We start from the raw sequence: 24,691 nt of genomic DNA on the forward strand, positions 1-24,691 counted from the left end.
TCACGTTATAAAAAGTCCCTTTCTATTTCTATGTACTCTGTTTTGATTATTTTTTTGCTGAAAGAAATTGAGTCACATTCAATTGATTCAAAACACCTTCACTTGGAATATTGATTACAGTTTTATTTGTATAATATAGACAGTGGGTATACTGATGTATCTGTACAATTGTTTTGTTGTGTGAGTACAAGCTAGTGGATTACGAACGAACGATACAATGAATTATGAATGATACAATATATAAATTTCCTAATAAAACTACCACCTGTAAAAATTATGAGCACCAAGTTCCCAATATTATTTGCGTGCGCTATTCTGCAGAAAACGAAGGGAACCTCGCCAAGGAAAACACAAGGCGACAACTCCGAAATCTCGCGTTTGGCTTAGAATTCTGATTCTGAGGTAGCCTTAGTTCAATAAATACTTCGTTTATTCGAAATGTGCATACTACCTTCCCATCACCCTATAACTACACGTATGATTGTTACAACATTTCTTTAAGGTGAGTGAGTAGCGCCTTTTTTCCTCAAGGATAGTCCAGCGATTATTTTGACTTCTGTGCGCGAGTTCCGCTCAACGATCCTTGTGATAAAAGGGACAAGTCGCAGTCTGTTATTTTCCTTATGGGGATTCCGTATGAAAAGAATAAATGCGCGTTTCTTTTTGCCATTAAAGACTGTACAGAAACACAGTTACCCTAAGTGATTTTAATTCGCGCGGGAGCTTCATTATGCTGTCTTCACGACTTTCCACTGCATGGTACTCGCATCCCGACCGCCTACGGAGATGAGTCGGGTATCATCGGAAAGAAACCGAACATTCATGACATGCGCACTGTGACCTTGGACAATTCTGGGCTTAGCCTGAAAACAAGCAAACAAACAAACAAATCAAAATCAACAACTCCAGTTACCAGTGTTGCGGACCATAGTGGTTTACAAACTGCATTACTGCCAAAGTGTTTGTTACTTATTCAGTTGGTCTTTTACGTTCTCAAAATGGTGACAATCATCTGAGAAACACGAACGTGACTCTAGGGTCATTTGAAGTCAACATTTCTAAACAAAAATTTCTTAAATAAATATATAAATAAATAAATAAATAAATAAATTTACGATATTAAGAAAGGATGCCATATCGGCCCAAGCTGGCCCAAGCTGGTCGAATTGGAATTTTGGAAATGGTGGTTTTTCTGGAGGGAGGAAAACCGGAAAACCCGGAGAAAAACTCTCGAAGCGCAACCCACTTATGGCACCGAACCTATCCGGAACAGTGGATAAAGAGCCACTATGCGGAAATGCCACCACAAAATCCTATTTACTGGTACGATAAAGCAGTGACTTCCTATCAGCTACGTTTGAGTGCTTGTCAGTACTGGTCAGACCTAGATTCAAACCTAGACCTCCCTGGAGTAGATTGCACTGTTCCAACCAAACGAACCAAGCAGCCGAAAGACAACTTCACGACGAGCATAATAGCAAAATTCAGTTACACAGAAGAACTAAAATAATCTCCTACCTTGTCGCTGACACAGGGATATCTGTACAGATTAACGTTGCCAAAGTCATCTCCCGTGGCTATTAACTGTTTTTCATTTGAGCGGTCCACAGAGTTCACATCCGTTCCATCCGCCCCGTCCGGCCAGATTCCTGCAAGAGTAAACAGACAGGGGAGAAATATTAAAACAGCAATGGCTAAATGGCAGAACGTATGTTATAGTTCTTATGTGACGCGCCGTGTCTGCAAATTCCTCGTAATGCACTAGGCTCGATTTTCGCCATTTTCTGACGTTCGGTCATGCTTCCGAACAGTTTCCGACTCGTGACGTCCAATTAGATTTCGAACATTGTCTCTCCAGGATCAATCTGGTTCCTAGGCTCTCTCTTCTCCCAAGAAGAGAGACCCTGGAAACAAGTGTTGAGAAAGGATGACGAACGAAAACTCAGGATAGTTGTTCTGCAACTGATCAATTTTCAGGAAAACCGAAAATGGCACACCACTGGGCCACACGACCAAGGTACTGTACACCATTAAACTAGTAGTACAGTGTTTTTATGCTACTTACCAATGACGGTGTAGCCCAACACACAGTTCTGTGTGGCCCACTCTGTATTGCGCATGCTCTCTGCTTGGGTTATCTGTTCTCCCTGTAGAGGGTCCCCTGTGGATGAATATTTGACTGTATTTAAATTCGATAATTTAATGACTGCTTTAGTTAATAAGAGTGGTCTCTTGCAGCGCCAAGCAATACTTTCTGCTACAGAAAAATAGATAAATAAATACAAGTACAATAATTAGTACAAGCATACAAGAGCAACGAAAAAAAATCCACAACACACTTCTTGTGTTGTCCTCACGTAGCAGAAGAATAAACATACCGTATCTAATCGAATAAGCGCCGCACTTGAGGCGCGAAAAATTTAATAAGCGCCGCGGCGCTTATTCGAGTAAATACGGTAAGCAAAAGACAAAATTGCTCGTTTTTCTTGTGCTTACGCTAATACTACGCGAGGGCAGATACGCATGAGTGTGTTCGTTCGCCATTCGCGCTTAAGCTAATTCTTGTTCTCGCACCCTGTGAAACCAGCTTTAACTTGCTCCCGCTACTGCTGAAGAACAGATTCTAAGCTATGTTATCCAGTAATAATATAAACAGTACATACAGAATAGTAATTCGTAATCTCTAGATGTGCTTTGAAGTTTTTCTCCATTCTTGGACCAGTCTAAATGACTCACAGAGCTTGTGTGACCCTGTGAAAACAAAATTAAAAATCTGTTATTAAAACAGCTGTACTAACGAAACAGACGAAAGACACTTGGCCAGTCCCAAACTAAGATAGTCTTGGAATCGGAGAACTGAAAGTACAGATACAATGTAAGTACACCTTTTTGCGTACAAGGTTTGGAAAACCAATAAAAAGTTGTTATAATCCACCAGAAGTTCGAGTGGCGAATAAGTTGCAATTTGTTTGACTGTAAAGGCCCTAATACATGAACGAATTTCTTCTGCCACTTTCTGCAATAACTTTTAATAACGAGCACAAAACCTCACGTGTAACAGTATTCGTGCAACTTGTTCCAGTAGCGACTGACAATGAGTGTCTTATGAGAGTTTACTTGGATATCTCGGCAACTAGACACTAGTAAACAGTGGAGGAAATAGGGGGAATTATACGTTACTTTATATTTATATCACCTTGCAACGAACTTTCAGAGAAACAGACTTTCCTTCATTTTGCAGTTCATATATGTATACATCATTGTCGTGACAGCCAAGAGCGACATGACTTCCATCTAAAGAAAACCCGTGAGAATCAGTAGTGCATCCAACGGTTCGAAACGGTGTTAAGAAGTCAAACGGGGAGGCCCTAAAAATTATGGCCTTTTCTTGGCTCGATTGGCGGGGGAAGGGGAGTTTTTGCTTCAATACGGAGGCCCTCCAGGGCTGGAGCGAAGAAGTCTCCGTCCTTTGATACTTAATTTTAAGAAAAAGGGGGACACTGTAGATCATTTGGCACAAAAACTTAAGTGTGCTTTAAACATGAAATTGGGGGGCTTGTGCCTATATTACCTGGAGAGAATTGAATTTCTGATATTTTCTCCGGAGGCTCTGATTTTCGTGCAAGAATGGCATCTCCAGTCGTCGAATTTAACAACATCCACCTGAAAAGGAAAAACTAAGATGCATTAACAGTGGGTCCTTAAAGAAAGCGTGCCACTCGGACCTGGGGAAAGGGGTGGGGGTGATTTCAAGTGATGGGGATAATCAAGATAATCGAAGGATATTTGGGGGTTTGAAATTTTTGATTCCGAAATTTTTTGGGGTAGGGATGTTTTGGGGGTATTAAAAACAATCTGAAAATTCGTGGTAGTGCCTTGGCTGCGTAGTTCTGCGAATAAAGTACAAACAAACGTGTTTTGCTGTTTATATTTGAGGGGTCTATATTTGATCTAGGGATTTTTTGGGGTACGAGGGGTATGTTGGAAACCCTAGGGATTTTGGGGGGTCTTAATTTTTGAACCAGTCAATCATCGCCGTCAGTTGAAATCTCGAGTACCCCCCTCCCCCCCCGGACACTCGGACAACGGTTTACGGCACCAATATTGTGCAAAAGTCTATGAAAGACATTAGAAAGGCTGAGTATTTGGCATACGTACCCTCCTTTTTTGAAGCCAATAGCTATAGAGCCGCCATCAGGGTGAAAAGCTGCCGCCTGAATTGCTGAAGCCTGGAAAATGACAAGTTTTGAAAACTTTAATACTAGAGCGAATTAATCAGTATAATTTATTATAACATATTTCAATACGGGGTCCAAATACTTCAGTCCGTCGCTAGGCTTGGGCAAGTGCAAACGAAAAATAAACAAAGCCTTACAAAATTTCTTGAATAAAACTGAATGAAGAACGAGATTTCAATTTGTTTTTTCACTGATTTGGGTCAAGAGCTTGAGGGTTTTATTGGATGGTAATTAACGAATAGTGACACCCTGAGGTAACTATGGAAATCAATTTGAGAGCGAGCAGTCCATTGTTTTATAAGGAATATTTTCGAAAAAATCACGCAGAAACTGGAATATAAGTGAAAACAGACTTTATGTAAAATCACACAGTAATAATGGACTCACCAACTTATTATTCGTCCACACGACACGGCGTTCAGCGGCATTCCACAATCGAACTATCTTATCACTTCCGGCCGTGACAAACATCGGAGAACTGGGATGAGTCGCAAGTCCTCTCAAATCTTGACAATGACCCTAGAACAAATGATTTAGCCGGCGACAGGTTTAAGAGGAGCGTTACTATCTATGTGTTAGTTTGCCTGCACTACCCAAAAAACATACACAACAGTGTAGATACAGGGGCCTGTAGGTCAGCAAGGACCTGAAAGCCAGTTTATTGCAAACCTGCCTTCAACTTATCAGAATACGCTTAATTACAATAATCTCCATCACATAAGACGGAAGTTCCTCACAGAAAATGTGTACGACACCGCCGGATACGAAAACCCAAAACCACTTTGTGGAAAAAGGGAACGTATACCCCCAACCTGCTGAAATCAGCTGCGGTGCCGCCAACTCTGGGGGTCGAGGTACACGAAAACTAGAAAAATGCGAAATAACAAAAATAAATTTCTCAAAATCTAAAAAATAAAATTTTGGTGCTCGAGAAAAGTGCTGACCTAGTCTAATCCAAGAGTAACGAACAACTATACATATCTACTGACTAAAAATAAAACTTAAGGTAAAAGCTGTTAAAATTGATGCTAAACGTTTTCGATCTGTTCGATCATCATCAGAGACTCTGATAAAGATCGAACAGATCGAAAACGTTTAGCATCAATTTTAACAGCTTTTACCTTAAGTTTTATTTTTAACCTTTTATCGGCGAAATGTATATATATCTACTGACGCTACCCACAATCCCTTCTAAGCGGACCCTGTCCTGGTCCATGTAGCTATTAGTTGCCTGTTAGTTGCCACGATGCTACAACGTCAGAAATTCCGTGTTCTGATACCCTTGCTATGTGTAAAAAGTAAATTTAAATGCTCTCAACAAGAAAGACATATATCGCCGGATTTTTTTCTGGAAAACTTGATTACTGACCTCCATAATTTTGACGAGCTTGGCACCAGCCCCCATGAGCGGCGATTCTGAGCCCGCGTTAAGTGATGTACACCAGATGTTGTTATCCACTGTACCAATATAAAGCTGCTGATGATCAGCATTTCCTAAAGCTAGACACCGCACTCCACTCACATCTCTCGGCATCTGCAGCAAAAATGGATAATGAATCAACACATTTGTTAAAATCGATGAGGACTAGGAGTAGAAAATAATTATATCCCCTAGTCGCTTCATGGTACGCAAATCGGAGTTGCGTGACGGCCTAATATGCCATCAAAACTTTAATAAAAGACTTCATCTTATTTTCCATTCTCGTCCCCACGTGCTTTGAAGAACAATGATTTGGCTAGATTTTAAAAAGTGAATTTAAAATCTAGCCAATTAAATCTCCCATTGTAAAATCACTTTGTTATAAAATAGTTTAAAACGGAAGATAATGCAATTTTCGTAGGCTGTATAGCGGCAAAAGAGTCTGCAAGGCCATAAATGACAATAAAGTTGTCATGAAATAAAATTCGACCAGCATTTGAACAAAATTCTGTTTCATGTAGGTAAACTAGAAAACAGCTGAGATTTACCGGAATTTCTTTACCGATTTAAAACGTTTTCTTACCTGCTGTGCTGAAAACTGGGGAGAACACTGGATTTGATCTGCGGGATTTAAATTCCCTTTTCTCTACCCATTCAAATTATGTCACCAGAGCCCCTGTGCCTTGTGCTAAGGCCCCGCCAGCTAAGAGAGAGAGGTGGCTCTGGGGACAAGAATGCTTTCCTATACAATATTGATTTATAAAGATAATTCATAACATCAACTGTACTCACACTGGCACGATCAAGGTGTTCACTTTCTAACTAGTACTAGTATACATTCTTGACTTGTACAGTCATTGTTAGAATAGAATTACTTCCTTGTATAGTGTACCTTTTCTACTTTGTCGATGCCTATATTTACCTTTAGCTCGACGTTTGTGGGAACTAATTTTGGTCCTCTGCTCCAGGCTCTTACGGTTGACTCACCACCTCCCCCTGAGAGTACCACACCGTTTGGCAGTACAAGGAGAGCGTAGACTGGGCCCTAGAAAAAAAGACAGCGTTAGTTCTGCTTGTTTTCTTATCTCTTATTCAAGAAAAACTAAGTACCAAATGCACTCCATACTTACTGAATGTGCGTTCCTTACTTCAAGCTCTTCTGCAACTTGACTAGATTCTATTGAAAGATTATTTGCGACATGAGAAAACATACAAACGGTATGGGGAGAATCCGCTGAGCAACGCGAGTGCAGGCACAAGAAAAGTATTGGAAAGCGGTGGCGCCCGATGGATCTCTCGTCTTTTGCGCCTGCACTCACGTTTCCCAGCAGATTTCCACAAAGAACCACCCATAGGATTGGTAGGGGGAGAGGTTAACGTAAGTATACAGTAGGATGAACATGTTAAAATTGTGTTCTTCGCTGGTCGGTAGTGTTACATTGTTAACTTCGGAGTGGCAGGGTATTCTGCAGTTAAGCCAAGTTTTGGTTTTACAAACATTTATCAGGAATCAGTTCCGTCACAGTTAATTTAAGAATGTAGTCCAGTTAGTAACTGATAGTTTCAGTATACCTACTTTTTTCCGTAAACGGAGTAAAATGTATTGAACAAGAAACACAAACCTTCCGGCCAAACACATATGGCACCATCTGTATCGCCCGTGATTACATCACCATTTGTAGAAAATGCAATACACGACACATACTTTGGTCTGTGGTTTTTCTGTTAGAACAGAATAAGTAGAATTAAAGAACTTACGGTCGTTGCCCTGTATTGCATTGCGCATCCTCTCTGCTCAGAATTTTACACGTAATAAGCGCGCGCACATAAACAAAATGGCGGCTTTTTTCTATGTGGCGTAGTCCGCGAGAAAAAGAAATCGTCTTTTTCTCGTAAACGAGTATGGTGACCTATCAATTTTTTTCTCATATTTTGGGTGTAGTGATCAAGTTCTTTCTTGAAAACGAAAACAGATCAATTCTTATGTTTGAAAAATAAATTATAACTGGAGATGTGTACTTTGCCAGTACTCGCAAGGGAATTATTACGGAATTATTTGGTATATACAAGGTCCGTGTGTTTTGCACGTTCACGAAATTATGTTAAGTCCTAGCGTGGTTATGCTAAGTCCCTAGGGGGATATCTCTATATAAACCAACACGCGGTATGAGACGAGCAGTAGCGACGCAATCTTGTAAATGATGTTAAGCTAAATCAGGGAAAGGGACGCTAAGTTAACTCAGGGAAGGAGACATAACCTAACACAAGGCTACGACCGGAAAAAGGATCACAAGAATTGTAAGTTTAATATAGTTTAAATTCCGTTCAAGACAGTTACGAACAATTACGGCACAAAGCCTCAAACAACTTGTAATTTATCTTTCAGTTTGACTATAATGTAACTCTAATCAGAAGAGATAGTGCAGAAACGAATCCTCAGATTTTTCCAAGCTGAAGGTGTCCAGTACAAGTGCAAAACAGCGCGTGCTCCTAGACGAATATGGGGACCCCACGTTTTTACTTCAAAATTTAAGCCCCCTTGAGGTAATAACAAGCAGGCAAAGTTTAGTTGAAAATCTATGTTCAGTTCTATTTCGGGGCAATGACCTTAAGGGTTATCAATCGAACGTTTTTTTAAGCCTTGGCTTCAGAAACTTTATGACTTCACTACCCCAGCAAAAATTCTGAATGATGGCTTGATGGTTAGTGCGCTGGACTCCAGATCGAGCCGTCCGGGTTTGGGCGCCGGCTTCACGCTTGGGTCCCAACTTCATTCCCAGGGGCGGGGGAGAGAGACCCTGGGAACGAGGTTGAGGACTTCTCTTCAGTCACTCAGGAGTATAAATGAACTGTTCGGGCGAACTGTTCGGGCAGCCGTACAAAGCACTGGAGGTGGGTGTGTGTGTGTGTGTGTGTGGGGGGGGGGAGGGAACCCGTGATGGACCATCCAGGGAGGGTAGCAATAGGCGAATCTTTGCTAAAGTCGGTTTATATTTTGCCCATTAGCATGAAACTTTGCGTAGAAAAGGCAGCATGCTATGTACCAATTTGACTCCAAAAGTTTGAAGAGCTTGTGAAACTTAGTAATCAGCGAAATCTTTAGGGCCTTGCGTGTAATATTAAAAGATATTGACTTTCAAAAAGTGCAAAATTGATGGGTGGCAAAAGTGCTAATGGGCCCATACATTCTTTGTAAAATATTAAGTTTTTAAATCCGGGTCACACAAAAAGATATTTAATACAAAGGGCTTTTAAATTTCTAGGAACAGTATACCATACCATGCCCTTTCGATATTCAGAGCTGATATTTTTGTAGCTTGATCAGAAACTGAAGCGCTTTTGCTTATGAGACAAGCGAAATCTTTAGGGCTTTGCGTGTAATATTAAAAGATTTGACTTTCAAAAAGTGCAAAATTGATGGGTGGCAAAAGTGCTAATGGGCCCATACATTCTTTGTAAAATATTAAGTTTTAAATCCGGGTCACACAAAAAGATATTTAATACAAAGGGCTTAAATTTCTAGGAAGAGTACACCATACCATGCCCTTTCGATATTAAGAGCTGATATTTTTGTAGCTTGATCAGAAACTGATCATGAAGCGCTTTTGCCTATGAGACAAAGATTGTAAACAGAGATTAGCCTATACCCAAAGTCACTTTGTACTACAGAAACCGTAGCTAAGTCCTGCCATCGATGACCCAACCCGAGCGCCAGCGTTCCCTCAGCGGTAAAGAAAGTCATGCGCACACAGTTAACTTACACTCATTCGTCCTCTAGACTGCTTTAGTTTGTTGTCTTCTAGCTCCCAGAATGTCACGTGTTGTTTACCACACGTGACGAACTGATGGCTGTCGAATGGAGAGAAGCTCACCGCTAACACTTGGTCCATGTTACCCTGGTAACCAATCAAAAAACAGCATTAAAACATACGTCACGTTTATTCCTGGCGCATTTGGCAAGTTTTTCCAGTTGCCTGAAAATTTTAATTTACGCAAAGGCGCGCGAAACACTTCGGAGTCAAGGCAGTCAATGGGTTAAAAAACTGAGAAAAGAGAAAGAATAAAGAAAAGTAAATTCAATTGTGTAAGCAAGAACCAGCATAACGAACCAAAAGCACCGGATCCTAAAAGAGGATCTATCCAGCTATGAAATTCTTAATTTCATAGCTGATTAAACAGTAAAGGATTTATGAAAACGTGGTCAACGAAAAGTGACCTGAGTGTTTTTGACCAAGTACATTAATTACACTGCGATATGGCGTAAAAAACATGCCGAGAAAGGAAAAAAAATGAAATACAGCGCTGAAAGGAAGAAAAGAGAGAGAAGGAGAGAAAAAAGACTGACATTAACTTTAGTTTTTATATCGTCTACTGGCGAGAAAAAAACGCGTTCACAGCTATTTGCGCTTAAAACGGTGAAAATTTCATTAACCTGGTTTTTATAAATCCAGTCATATATACTTTTTAAAAAGCCAATATTTCGAACGGCAATGCCTTTTTTTAGGGTCTTACTTAAAAAAAATATATTCCTTTACATTTAATCAGCCTTGCTGTTTTCGTTTGTAAAGTAAAGTAAAGTAAGCAAATAAATAGCAAGTAAAATGAAAGAGGTGAAGAGGTGATAACAATCCACTACTAGTATTTTGAATACTTGCTGAATGACTATTATTTTCTTGTTTGCAATACGCGTTAAAGTTATTGTGGTTACGGTCAACTCTCTCTAAGACGGACACCTTAGGGACCGGCCGCAACTGTCCGTCTTAGAGAGGTGTCCGCCTTGTAGAGAGTCGAGGTAACATGACACCAGTAATTCTAAACCTTTGCACAATGCAACAAACCTTTGCAAACTGTAACAAGACTAAAGTAACAAATGAACCAGACGGATGCGGTATTTTTTGATGCGGTGCCGACTTGTAAATACAGTCAACTCTTCTTAACGGACACCTATATAAGACGGACACCTCCATAAGACGGACGCCTGGTGATGGTCCCTGCCGTTTGGTTACATTAAAATGACTGAAAAACGGCAGGGACCATCACCAGGCGTCCGTCTTATGGAGGTGTCCGTCTTATAGAGGTGTCCGTTAGAGGGGCTGTGTCACGAATTTTAGCCAAATTAAGGCATGGGAAAATGACCTTCAAGTTTAGTGAAATATAAAAATAACCTCCTAAAACAGTGAAGGGACATTTCGATAGCACAGTAAATACAAAAGAAGGTACGGATGGCCAGAAATGACAAAGATTAAAACGGATTGCGATATGGGTTTTTGAAAAATGGTCCGGCGGAACAGTTTTCAAAGTTAATCTCGTTTGCTTGTAACTTTAAATTTTATCGCCCGGGAGACAAAGTTGGATATGATGAAGCTATGGTTTTGTCATTTAGATTCATAGAAGTAATTCCTTTGCAAACAATAGGATTCATAGCGAGTATTTGGCAAAACTAAATAAAATAAACTTTAATCAGCCGTGACACAGTCCCTTTAAGAGAGAGTTGACTGTATTTACAAGTCGGCACCGCGCTCAAGAAATAGATAACTGTGGAGGTCAGCTTTTAGACCTAAATGTACGTTCATACCCTGGCTGAAGTGATCTTTTTCTTCCGTGCCCAGTCCCACAGTGTCACGGTGTGATATTCATTATCCTCCACTGATGCAAGATATGCTCCCTGGCTCCTCTGATAAAAAGAGAAGTGAAAAGACAGGCATTACTACAGAAACCATGGAACCTCATCAGACGTTACCACATGTATATGGACCATCCGTCTGCAAAAACCGAAAGCGCCAAATCACAAAAAATTCTCGTTTTTCATTGGTTGCCCGCGAGCTTATTTGTCGCGTAATAAGAGCACGATCACATGGGTTGAACAACTTAAAATTGGATACCTGTAATTGGACACCTACGCCATTCGCGTGTCAATCACATTCACTTTCTTGCTGTTTTCCTACTGTTTGTACAACCAATTGAATTTACCTTTGACCTTTTCACACCAAAAAAGATTCTCAGAGACTTGCTACGATTAATTTTTAATTGGACCTCGTGTCGTACAATTCGTAATAGTAATTGGACTCAGTGGAGTACAATTCAGGGAGTAATCGGGCGAGTAATTTTAAAATCGGCCGAGCGCGCAGCGCGAGGACGATTTGAATTTACGAAAACGATTACTCTCTTTACCGTACCCAAATTCGCGAGTAGCCAATCAGAAGCGCGATCTAGTGTCCTGATATCCTACGATATCAAGTCACTGACCTGATATGCCACCATGTCACGGTCACTTTGAAGTAAAGTAGTGTTACCGTACGATGAATTGAAAAAAGGTTTTACCAATAAAACAGAACCTCGTATTTTAACTTTAGCTGGTGTTTAGTGGTCGTAAAAGGAGAAAAACTTTCCCGCCAAAACTAAACTTGAACGCGCTCGCCAATTGCGCTATGTTTGCTGACGAGAACTGAGACATTCAGACTGAAACAATGGAGTCGGAATTTTTTACATTTTTCGCTAAATTTGGATTTGGAAATTTAGAGAATGAAACTCCAAACAAACAAGTGGGAAAAAAGGCAAAAGAGGCACTTGTTTAAAGTGTTGAAGAACAAAAACGTATTAATACAAGCAGGTCAACACAATTTGTACTTCGTACCTGGCAAGCATGGCTTCAACAGAGCGATAAATATAACCGGATTTTTGGCTGAATTTGGGTACGGTAAATACCTAATCGTACCTTTTTGGTACGCTTCGGCTGCATATCAGGCTTGTTTGGTCTCGCCATGGGTATTTTGGCTCGACTGCGTCTCGCCAAAATACGAACCATGGCTCGACCAAACTTACCTGATATGCAGCCGAAGCGTACCAAAAAGGTACGATTAGGTATAATTACCGTACCCAAATTCGCAAGTAGCCAATCAGAAGCGCGATCTACTGTCCTGATATCCTACGATATCAAGTCACTGACCTGATATGCCACCATATCACGGTCACTTTGAATTAAAGTAGTGTTTCTGTACGATAAATTGAAAAGAGGTTTTACCAATAAAACAGAAACTAGTATTTTTAATTGGCTGGTGTTTACCGGTCGTAAAATGAGAAAAACTTTCCCGCCAAAACTAAACTTGAGCGCGCTCGCCAATTGCGCGATGTTTGCCGACGAGTACTGAAACATTCACACTGAAACAATGGAGTCGGAGTTTCCAAATTTTTCGCTAAATTTGGATTTTGAAAATTTAGGGAATGAAACTCCAAACAAACGAGTAAAAAAATGTAAGAAGAGGACTTGATAAAAGTGTTGAAGACCAAAAAAGTATCAATACAAGCAGGACAACACATTTTGTACTACGTGTCTGGCAAGCATGGCTTCAAGAGATCGAATAATATCACCGGATTTTTGGCTGAATTTGGGTACGGTAAATACCTAATAGTACCTTTTTGGTACGCTTCGGCGGCATATCAGGCTCGTTTGGTCTCACCATGGGTATTTTGGCTCGACTGCGTCTCGCCAAAATACGAACCATGGCTCGACCAAACTTACCTGATATGCAGCCGAAGCGTACCAAAAAGGTGCGATTAGGTATAAGAATTGTACGACACGAGGTCCAATTACTAATTAATCGTATCAATAACAAAATTAGAGGTTAGGAAGTCTTTGAGAATCTTTTTTAGTGTGAAAAAGTCAATGGTAAATTCAACTGGTTGTCCCGGGCTGATTGTACGAACAGTGGAAAAACAGCAAGAATCAATCCATTAATATGCGCGTGATTGACGCGCGAATGGCGTAGGTGTCCAATTTTAAGTTGAGCAAGTTACAAAATTGAAATCAAAATTCACGTTCGGGTGCTGCTCACCTTGTTAGAGAACGCCAGGGCGAAGACTGCATCCTCAAAATAATCCACTCCAATGACACAGATGGTGTCTAACGAGCTGGAATCCCACAATCTGATATGTGGCTGTCATCACGGTAAATAAATACAAGTTAGCATAACTTGAAGAAGGTTTATAAGTAAGCAGTTACGTCAAGTCTAGTAGTGGCTTGAGAGAGTGTATAGCAAAAAGAACGTGAAAGAGTAAGGGCAATGTTTGAGGGTGACAGTATTCTTTCGCAACTTTTGTTCGCAACTTGCAACCCATCCGTTAGAGATTATCATCTTGAAATCTCCCGCGAGCGAAGGACGCGGTGCCTGGCTCATTTTAAGAAAATGGCGTTGCAAGTTGAGATTGACATGCTACACGCAGCAATTTGTCTCAAACGTTGCGAAAAGTAGAAGTTAGTTCTACTTTTCTTGCAACTTGCGACTCAACATTTAGTTGCATCGCAGGTTGCAAAAACCTGTGTGTTATGCGTGATATTTGCAACTGGCAATGCAACGTTTGCTGCATTGTAAGTTGCAAGAAAAATTGCCTCGTGTAACATAGCCATAAAAGTAGAAGCTGTTTTTGATCACATAACATTTTTTTTGTTTGAAAGCACTCACAAAAGCAGCTGCTACGCTAGCTTATAGTACCACTGATGCGCATAAGACCCTGTGTTGTTCTTATCCAAGTAATTACCTTGGCATCATCTCCTCGTCCCTTGACTTGTCCTGATGCGACTGTAACTCCATCGGGGTGAACACACAAACTGAAAAATGTTATTGATACTCCAGTCAAAATTCATGTTCTTTTGATCCCAATTGTTTTACACCAGCGAGAAAAGTGAAACTCACTACTTCTGCTTCATAACTCAATGGTAGAGCATTTTTATTTGGGCTTTCTTTACGGCTACTTAAGACACTAAAGAGCTGTTTTGACTAGTAACGCAAGCACAAGTGCAAGTTTACCTTGTAAGTTGTTCATTGTGGAATAGTGACTTACCACGAATTTTTCCCGTTTTTCATTAATAATTTATTATTTAATACTTTAAACGGGGAAATGTTTGCTCGAAAATGTCCGCTAGTGGATTATTGTTTTGGCTCTTAAACTCCAATTTGCAGTGTTTGTGAGTCTTTTCAGGGTTCGCCTGGCCTTCCAGCATTGTAAATAAAGAAGATTACCTCTTTATATCATCTGTGTGTTCTGTGTAATGTCGCTGCTTGTGACTTGCCACATCATATAACACTACCACTGCTGCCGTGAAATAAATTAGCTCCCCTGAAGTGAGGACATACAAATTATTACGGCAATCCCGTCCACGGTAACCATATCTGAAGAAAAAGTTCATAATAAAATCACTTACCCAGTTCAATTAGTTATTCAGAAGCAGTAGGTTCTGCTTCGCAATGTGATGTGAATTTGAAATATCACCGGCCTGTGAGAATAGCTGTATGCAGTCACCTATCCCCCCCCCCCCCCTTCCCCTCAAGTAAGGAAAGGAGAAAAGTGGGCAACACTATCCAGGCTATGTGCATGAGAGTTGGGTGTTCTCAAGCTTTTTGCGTCATGTAAGTTGCATGACACATCCTCACCAAATCCAGGACACAAAAACAACTGTTTCGTCTCCAAGGCACAGAACACGTCATCGAGAATACATGTATCCGTAAGTGCATTTTTCCATCTCCTTAAATGTTTGAGTGAAACAATTTTATGGAAGACTTGTGTTACTTTTAGTAAAATTAAAGTCTGGGTTCAAGCCTAGTGGCCCATCAGGGTGGAGCTTATCGCGGTTTCCATAGCATGAAGAGTCTAGCAGTATTTCTACTCCCCATTGGATTGGATGCTAGTCCATTGTAGGGTTACCCCCAGCATTAAATTCGACGGTACCCATTTATACACCTGAGTGGTGAGAGACACTATGAGTGTCTTACTCAAGAACACAACACATACAGTGCCCCAACCAGGGCTCGAAACCAGACCATTCGATCTAAAGTCCAGCGCAGTAACCATTAGGCCACTGCGCCCCCCTTGTGTCACTCTTGCTTTGTATTGAATTGACAGATTAACACTGTTTCAAATGGGCGCAAACCGATGTGTTGCTCTATGGTTCACAAAGAAAAGTTCAGATGCACTCAACAATAATTATAATAATTTAATTCTCGTGCATTACATGAAAATCTCAATGCTCTTACAAGTAATAATAATAAAAATACTAAATTCATTAAAATTCTAAAATTCATTATATTAAAAATACTAAAATTCATATAAAATACTAAAGTTCATTACAAAATTCATAAATTCATAATCAAATACTAAAATTTATTTAAAAAAGTACTAAAGATCATTATTGAATATAAACGTTTTAAGCTTAGTTTAACACACTAAATCAAACAACACAGCTACTTACACCCACTCCAACTGCAACTCTTCCTCAGGGGGGTGGGGTGAGGTATCCATGTCAAGGTATTCATCAGGAGGGTATAAATATATGTTACGGCCTCGTAAAGTTAGCTTCACTGGGTCAGGCTCTGATAAGGTGAAATCAAGTTATAAAATTAATACTCCCAGAATATCAGAAAGGGCTGGAACTTGCACGTCATGTACAGTAACGGTACTTTTGCTTAAAAAAATTATTTTGATTCATGCCTATAAACATTTCATCGGGGAAATATAAGGAATTTAGTTCACCTTCACCTGTCCCCTGGCGCCAAGTTGGCGCATAGGGCCTCATATCCTTAAAATGTCAATAATCAATTTATAAATAAATTATGCTTTTTTATTATAAATAGTGGGTGAGCTATGGACGAAATTTTGTGGGACATGCGCTAATTTATTGATCGCTTGATTATATAAACGCAAGAATCAAATTGGTTGAAGAGCAAAGTTAAGAGAAAATAATTACACGCACCTTCCATTTATAATTTACCAGGAAGTCTTAATTTTACATTATTTGTTAATTAAATATACCTTTATCTTCCGGCCAAGTTGACTTTTGAAAATCACTTTCATTGTGATTAACATTGGAAAGTCTTCTTAAAGAGCCAGCATTGTCATCTGCGTATATTTAAAGATTTCAAGCATTTTACATTTATTTTAGTTTTTTAGTTTTCTTTTCTCGATTAAACACCCGCATTTATTTCAAACTTGGTATGGTGCCTGGGGGGTACGGTTTTTGATGTTTGTTTTTTTTTTTTTTTTTTTTTTTTTTTTTTTTTTTTTTTTTTTTTTTTTTTTTTTTTTTTTTTTTTTTTAAAAAAAAAAAAAAAAAAAAAAAAAAAAAAAAAAAAAAAAAAAAAAAAATTTTTTTTTGTTCTGCAGCTTATTAGAGCCCAGTGTTTATTACTAGTAAACAAGGGTTTTTATTCAATTTATTTATGACGCCATATAGGTTATTTACAACTCCACATCAGAGACCCGGCATAAATTTTATTTGGGACATTAAAACGAGAAAAAATGGCACCTGACAAAAACAAGTTTGCAGTTATATTATTTTATGCCAGCTAAGATTAATACACTTTTACTAAACACCAACTATTTAATTAACATTTAATGGAGAATATGGGACGAGACTACAACACAACTTATTTAGCAGTCACCAGACTCTGATAGACACTCCAAAACCTGTAACAAGGGTAAGAATTAGTATGTTTGTTTTGGAAATCATTTTTAATCTCACAAAGCTGACCAGTGGGGCCCAAAGGGCATGCTTATTATGCAAGACAACTGTCACTGAAGATTATTTTTAAAACTGATCGATTTATTTAATATTTTAACTTTTATATTTATTTTTGTTATACCGGTACATGTATTTAACTATTAAATTAGGTAGCAACTTAGCATTCCAGGCACCCATCAACACTGATCGGATCAGTGAAAGGATAAGAGAAAGGGGAGGGTGGGGTGGAGGAATGCTGAGCACAGCCCCTTAGTAAAGTGTAAAAAAAACGAAGAAGACCGCTACGGCGACCGCTAGTGTTCAATCATCCCAAATCAATATTTACCTGAGCTGGTTTGTGTTTCTGTGCTAGTTGTCAAGCTGCTGTTATGCTTTTTGATGGCTGCACTAGTTCTGCTGTAGTTTTTATTAGAGGCTTTCTCTTCTGACTTCAAAGAATTTCCAAGCGCAGCTACCGACATAGCTTTTTCAAGGAATCTTGACAAATCTCTCCAACTGAAATTAAAAGAATAAAAAATTTTACTTTATAGCATTAGATAAACAACAAGAATTACATGGGTATTCAAGTTAGACCTACAGACTGTGAAAGTCATGTTGATTAATTAATAATTCAGAAAATGTAGCCTGCGAATACAGCCACATTTTATTGCTCCCGTTCGCACGTATACGTAGTAGCAGGAGTGATGAGAGGCGGCTGTATTCGCAGGCTACATCAAATGAAATAGATAAATCATATTCATTTATAAATGTTAAATAAAACAACTGTGCAAAAGGCAGGAAATGCTGTCATCGATATCCTTACTACGAGGATATAAAAATATGCCACTAATTAAGGTCCCAGATGTAATTTCGTATGAATTTTGTGAGTGGTCTATTTTCCAGTAAAACACTCGTGCTTTTCGTACTTACTTAACCCATCCATCTCCATCTGTATCAAACCTTGCAAGCAGCTTTTCCAACAGAGATCGACTGAGAGGAAGATTGTGATGTTTACACAGCATCTTCAACTACGAGGAAGTGTAAAATGAAGTACTTATGACATAAAACAATAAATATGACATAAAGTAATACACAGGTTAGAGTAAAGATATCAACTGGTATACCCCAAAATTGGCCATATTTTTATGACTTTTTCAGCTTTTTATTTATAAAAACCTTACTGTCATTACAAAAATTCTGTGGAAAAAGATTGATTCTAAGAAGAAGAAACACAAAGAAGAAATACAAAAGTTTGTGTCTTTTTCAAGTATGAAGAAAGCAACAAAATGGTGTGATCAAAAAGCAGCTACAACACATGATGGTAATTGGACAATGTGTACACTTGATACAATTATGTAAATATGTCAGTCAGTAAAACAAAAAAATACATTAACAACTGTATTTACAATTTAGAATAAAAATCAGCGAAAATAAAACGTTCGATGACGCGCCAACAAAAAGTCAGAAAACATAACGCCAAATGTGTATAAAAAGCAGATGTTAGTTTAGTTACCCTGAAGAGCGAGACGCTCCCCCAAGATTGTTCTTGGGCGTCACGCAGGTGTTAAAGCTGAGTTTACGTGGGCCCCGCGGTACACATTTAGCCCCTCACTTACATGACCGACGGACAGCCGAAAGTGGGGTGACGCGAGATGCGCCTCGCGGATCCCCAGCAGAAAGAGGGGAGAGAGGCGGGACGCGAGCCAGAGGGGGCCCTGCCGCCCGCTTCCATGAGCCCGGTATTTCACACGGAATCGGTGGAACGCCGGGCCCAACCCGCGCAAACTCTTACCGCGACAGAAGGGGACGAAAGTAACAGCCGACAGACCCGCACGCAGCCGGCCCGCGCGGAGCAAAGATATCAATCCACCGACAACAAACTCACATAAATGTGGGGTGAACCACGTCCAAGCAAAAAGACCACATCGAAACCTCAGATGACAAACAAACCAGGAGGGGGCACGGGTAATGAGACGCCGTTTAACACTAGTGCCAGTCCCCTCTTGCACCGCCGTCATAAGCTGTATTAGCATATTTAAATATCGATAGATGGAAGGAAGTGCCCTGGAAGAAACAATCCAGATCCCGAAAGGCCCACCGGTGAGACACAAACCTCAACACACCAGAGACCGCCACGGCCACATCAGCTTCAGTTTAACGGTAGCCGAAAGATGAGAGCGAGGGGTCCCCGGGCCCCGACACAGACGAGAGAAAAAGACCACGTGAGAAGGAGACACGCCGCGGATCAACTGCAAGCCGAGGCCCAGCACAGCCACCACCAGAAGGAGAAAAGAAAAGACAGGGCAAGGGCAGGGCCCCCCACTAGTAGAGTTTTTGTGCCGTAAATGTAGGTTGTGAGAGGGGGGTAAGGTTCGGTACGGTGAAGAAGTGAAGAGGTGAGGCTGCAAGATGGTGTGCGGGGGTTCAAAATTTTTTATATATGGTGAGCGGATGTGGCTGGGTGTGACGCAGAGGTGGGTCGTTAGATTTGTAGTTTTGGGTGCGTTTGGATTTTTAGGATTTTTTGCTGATTTTTTTTAAATTGTATAACGAAAGCCTCCGTTATCAACTGCATTTAACATGAATAAAAATATATATATAAATCTTTCGATGTGTAATACAATGTAGTTGAACTCAAGCATATTAACTGCACATTTTATAAATAGAACTGGTTTTTAAGCTGCAGCCCTAACTCTTGCTTTTCACATGCTGGCTATAAACGATTTAACATAATGTGTGGTTCCAGAAAATATCCATACCCTCCCTGTGTTGGACCATTGGAAATTCCAAGGGGGGAGGGAGTCTTTAAGACCAAAAAGTTTTAAAGGAAGGTGTGAACCTAAACTGGAATTTCCAGAGGGGTAGTACGGATATTTTCTGAAACAACACACTGTAATTGTCTCCGCACACGTGGGGTCAAGACGCAGGGACATGTCGCAGCGACATGAAGCAGCGACAAAATTATGTGTTGTTTACACTGAGAGGACATGTAGCAGGGACGTGAAGCGGGGAGATGTAGCAGCGTCAAAATCACAATGCGTACACACGCAAGAAAATGTAGCGGGGACTTGTCGCAGCGACATGTCCCCTTGTGTGTGCTGATAATTTTTGGCGCGTGCAACACAAATTCTTGCAACACTTTGTCCCTGCAACATGTTGCACGCAGTCCAACGAGTTGAAATCCATGCAACATGTCGCAGGGACAAAACTGCTGCAAAATCGTGCCTGTTACATGTCCCCTCAGTGTGAAAAACACATGATTTTGTAGCTGCTACATGTTGCTAAAACATGTCCCTGCGACATGTCCCCACATGTGCAGAGACCTTAATGTATACTAAACTGCACCTCTTTGTTTCCTATGAAGCCAGTTCTTCCTCTGTCACAATTTTGAAATGACGTCTTCAATTCACTGTAGTCCCAGTTTCCTCCATCCTGCATTAACTGATTTTCAACTTCTAGCAACAGCTCAGCATCACCCTGAACAGCAGACTGACCAGTATTTGTGCGCACAGGATTAGACAAACCAATGGCACTCAATTTGCGCTTATCCTGCCATCCTGCTGATGCTGATGAATGACAATCTGCAAAGTATTGGGATATTTACATTATTGAAACTAGCAATCATCAAAAAACACTCTGTACAGTTATATTTCCCCTACTGCATGGTCTCCATTTCTTTCTAAATGTTTTATCTGGGAAAATTTGGTAACTGTAGAGTTTGATACTAATAATATAACATGCCTGCTTGCATTGTAAGCCTATTTAGTTATAGGCCTAGTTACCAGCAGGCCCTAATGAAAAACCAAAAATATTCTCAATATAAGGCTAGCACTTCTGAATAAAAGCCTTACCCTCAATCATCTAACTAACCAAATTTAAACTTACTGTTCTTAATTCTAATATCCTTAATAAAAGTATTTTGACTTAGGTAAAGGCAAAGTCTGCGTTTGAGCCAAGTGGCCCATACAGTTGGAGTTTATCCCGGTTTCTCTAGCATTTAGCAACTACGAGTATTGCTACTCCCTCTGGATGGGATCATGCTAGTTCACCGCAGGGGTACCCCTGGCAGTAAATTCGCTAGTACCCAATCCCCTTTTCCTTTTTTAGCGCGCGCCTTGGGGGTTTTTTTTTTTTTTTTTTTTTTATTTTGCGGGGTTGTGGTTAAAAATTTTTTTTTTTTTTTTGTTTTTTTTTTTTTTCTCTTTGGGGATTATACACCTGCAGTGGGTATAGAGAGGAAATTATGTCTTGCCCAAGAACACAACACAGTGCCCTGGCCAGCGCTCGAACCCGGGCAGTTCGACTTGGAGTCGAGCACACTAACCATTAGGGCCACCACGCCTCCCACCATTTTGACTTACCAAGTAAATATTTGGCCAGCGGTTCATGAAGTACTCCACCACCATCAACTTCAAACTTCTTAACAAGTGCTGTCAATGTTGGACCAAGAATAAATATCTGGTAGCTTAGGAACACTTGTCTGAGTTCTTCTGTAGTTATTCGTCCAGAGCGGTCCTTGTCCAGCAAGGAAAACTTGTGCTTGACATTTAACAACTTTTGCTTGCTGACATTAGACAGAGCATCTGTAACTCTTTGAGCAAGCTGGCTTTCTGAAGTCCCATGGTCAGAGTGTCCTATTGTTGTTTAAATTAAGGCAAAAATGTTCCTCAATTAAGCAAACTTTGTAATAGAATAAAAAACTAAACCTTAATGAGGCAAAATGTTATTCAGAGTTGCAAATGCTGCATGCATGAGGTCTGATTAACTTTGACAGAAGGAATTTTTTCATTATTTTTTTCCATGTATGGAGCAAAAATTATGTGCAGTTCCAGAAAATATCCATACCCACCCCATGGAACATTATAATTGGAAATTCTGAGGGGGTGTGTGGGGGGGGGGGGGGGGGTTCTCAAAATCCAAAATTTTTATAGGAGAGTATGAGGCTTGACTGGAATTTCCAGAAGGGAGGGGGATTTAAAGCAAAAAATCTTCTGTAGGAGGGGTATCTAGATATTTTCTGCAACAACGCAATTACCCCCAAATCTCAAAAGACTAGGATGGCCTCTGGAGATTTAACGTTACAGTTAAAATAAAAAGTTCTGAGGGTTTCCTAAGATGACCCCTTAAGTGATTTACAAGCATATTATTGTTATGCTATCACCTTATGCTTGACAGTTAATATCATGATATTAATTAATTATATTGTTTATTGTAAAGTGAAATTGGAAGTAATGGTTACCCTTAAAAATTTAGGGATTATATGTCAATTGAATGAGTTTTGATTTTGAAATATAATTTTTAAAATTATTAAAATTTTCCTTTGCTTCAAATTCATTCAAATCCTGAAATAATGTAAATAGAAAAATCCAAATGGTTTAAAATTTTAAACCACAACACCCTACCATCAGAAATAGGCGGAAGAACAGCATATGTCCTGCTTCCTATCTTATGAGCAGGAACAGGATCATATCTCCCCCATGGATAGGTTGCATTTAAACTATAGCCACTCTGCCGTGAAGACGATGGATCACGGTACTCTGGAACAGTGACTAATTTTCCCCCAACGATCTTAGTCACGAATCTTGGCAAACTCATGGTTCACCCATGTTAATTTCATTTCCCTCTGTTGCTTATCTGTGGAAAGCAAAATAATGCAGCTATTCTTAATTAAACTACCATAAAGTACACAAATTGACAAAATTTGGGGGATGCTAATTTTAAAAACAAGGTATCAAGGACCTTATGATTTGACAACAATGATGCTAATAAAAACATGTGCCTGAAAACTGACTTCACATCCTTTCAAACTTTTTCGTAATTATTCTGTGTGCAATTTGAGAACTTTCAAAACATCACGAATACCTACTAATCACAAATTTTACAAGAAGGTTGTGTGATTTTTTATTTATGGTACTGTCAGTACACTTAACAAAATTACAAGCATATTTCCATACTATGAATGATTACCATTCAGAACGATTGCTTTGCAACCCCTATGTTCGTCTTCAGACTACTTCAGGTAATCTTTGGACACTTTCATAAGTCTTTGGGACAACATTGGTAATCTTTTATCCAATCAGAATCTAGTAATTTTGTTGAGTGTACTTTAATTTTTTTTTTAATTTCATCAGCTTTATTAGTTTGTTTAAAGTAATTTTTTTAACAATGTCAACATGCATGTTAACAGTATTTTTGTAAAAGGTATTATGGTATTTCCATGGACTGTCAAATTGGTTAGCGACACAATTAAATTAATCAAATTAACAATTTTGCGATTTGAGCTCTGCAACTTGGAGGCCCCATTAGGGGGGGGGGGGGGTCCGAGTATCCCGTACCCCATTAATTTTTGGCCTAAATATCCCGTATCCCATTTTAAAATTCCTAAAAAACTTTGAAATTCGATATCCCATGATCTCTTTTCTTAATATCGGGCCGTATGCCGATAATTTTTCCCTGAAACATCCTGTATCCCTATAATTTTTTCCCCAAATATCCCGTATCCCTAAAACCCCTAATGGGGCCTCAACTTGCAACTATAAGGACACCAAGATTTTCCTGTCAAAATCTCATTAACGAACACTTAAAATTCAATATTATTACTGTTAAGTGTTTGATCTTGAGCATTCCCATAAACACTTAACATAAATCAAAGATTTATCCACCAAACAAACTGAGAAATAGCCTATAAATCTAATATCACTGCCAGTCGCCTGTCGGTCACAAAAACATTCTAATATAAAAGCGTAATCCTTGATCCGCCTTCGAGACCAATTTGTTTATAGTTTATGTGATTACCTATCGGCGAACTTAGAAAATTCCAAGGGAAAACTTGTAACATATATAACAACAGCAGAATCCCTTTTAAAATATTTTAGTCTTATCCGACTTAAATACCGATTATTTACTGCCAAAAGATTACTTTTTTACGGCAAACTTACCTCGAATGCGCGGCCATGTTGCTAAGGTCCACAATGTTGTACCCGGCTCCCGCTCGCTCCTTTTCAAGGCCGCGCGGGAAACTGGCACTAACGCGAAAATGGCGGCTTTTTTCTTTGTCGAGTAGGCCCGGGCTAGTGGAAGGCAGGAGAAAGGAGACAGGGGGGCTAGAGCCCTGGGGAAAAGGGGCGGGAAGGGGGAGAAGGCAAAGCGGGAAGCAAAATTACTAAGGCGTCGCAAACCGAGAGAAAAAGAGTAAATTTTCCCAGCATTTCGTTATGTTTCGCAATGGATATAGGATGAATGATTCCCTGGGAACGAGGTTGGGGATAACGAGGAGAGAACCGCTACGGAAAGAGGCCGGAGACGGAGGTTTGTGCGGCTGTGAAGCGTATGGTTCTCAAGCAGTTTAGTCTGGGATAGGAGATAAAAATCAGAGTGTTTTGATCCAGCATATAGTTTGTTATTCAATGTTTTTTTGTCGTGTGAATTACCTTAAGGAATCATACATAGGTCTCGACCATTTCTCTATTTTTTAAGTTAAACTCTATTTTAATATTTTGTTTTTAGTCATTTCAATTATCATTTTTTATGTATAATATAATG

The 24,691-nt window shown here is 39.7% G+C and overlaps 1 protein-coding gene across 2 annotated transcripts; it reads right to left on the reverse strand.

The window, feature by feature from the left end:
• Positions 1–102: 102 nt before the first annotated feature.
• On the reverse strand, positions 103–24,132 carry LOC144641126 (echinoderm microtubule-associated protein-like 2). Of its 2 annotated transcripts, XM_078500175.1 has the most exons (25): positions 24,088–24,132; positions 22,552–22,783; positions 21,511–21,783; positions 20,495–20,730; positions 18,080–18,177; positions 17,496–17,665; positions 16,462–16,548; positions 15,902–16,022; positions 14,676–14,825; positions 14,194–14,263; positions 13,491–13,592; positions 11,234–11,332; positions 9,420–9,554; positions 7,281–7,380; positions 6,789–6,835; positions 6,581–6,703; positions 5,608–5,772; positions 4,626–4,757; positions 4,159–4,229; positions 3,572–3,663; positions 3,197–3,294; positions 2,664–2,751; positions 2,066–2,161; positions 1,519–1,649; positions 103–863 (listed from the first exon to the last, which is right to left on the reverse strand). In XM_078500175.1, exons 2-25 carry the CDS (start codon positions 22,742–22,744, stop codon positions 729–731), a joined length of 3,012 nt encoding a protein of 1,003 aa, XP_078356301.1. In that variant the 5' UTR covers positions 22,745–22,783; positions 24,088–24,132; the 3' UTR covers positions 103–728. The 2 variants fall into 2 exon arrangements, with proteins under 2 accessions (XP_078356301.1, XP_078356309.1); XM_078500183.1 differs by lacking the exon at positions 16,462–16,548.
• Positions 24,133–24,691: the final 559 nt, after the last annotated feature.

This window comes from Oculina patagonica, chromosome 2, assembly GCF_052425735.1.
Source record: "Oculina patagonica isolate OP01 chromosome 2, crgOcupat, whole genome shotgun sequence".
Taxonomy (NCBI): Eukaryota; Metazoa; Cnidaria; class Anthozoa; order Scleractinia; family Oculinidae; genus Oculina; species Oculina patagonica.

Bases quoted from the DNA above. Each gene is read 5' to 3' on its own strand.
- LOC144641126 (XM_078500175.1), bottom strand. From the start codon at position 22,744: ATGAGTTTGCCAAGATTCGTGACTAAGATCGTTGGGGGAAAATTAGTC. The intron at 6,704-6,788 runs GTAAGTATGGAG...CTTTTTTTCTAG, and splicing joins AAGTAAGGAACGCACATTCA to GGCCCAGTCTACGCTCTCCT. The intron at 4,758-5,607 runs GTCAGTAATCAA...CATTTGTTCTAG, and splicing joins AGCTCGTCAAAATTATGGAG to GGTCATTGTCAAGATTTGAG.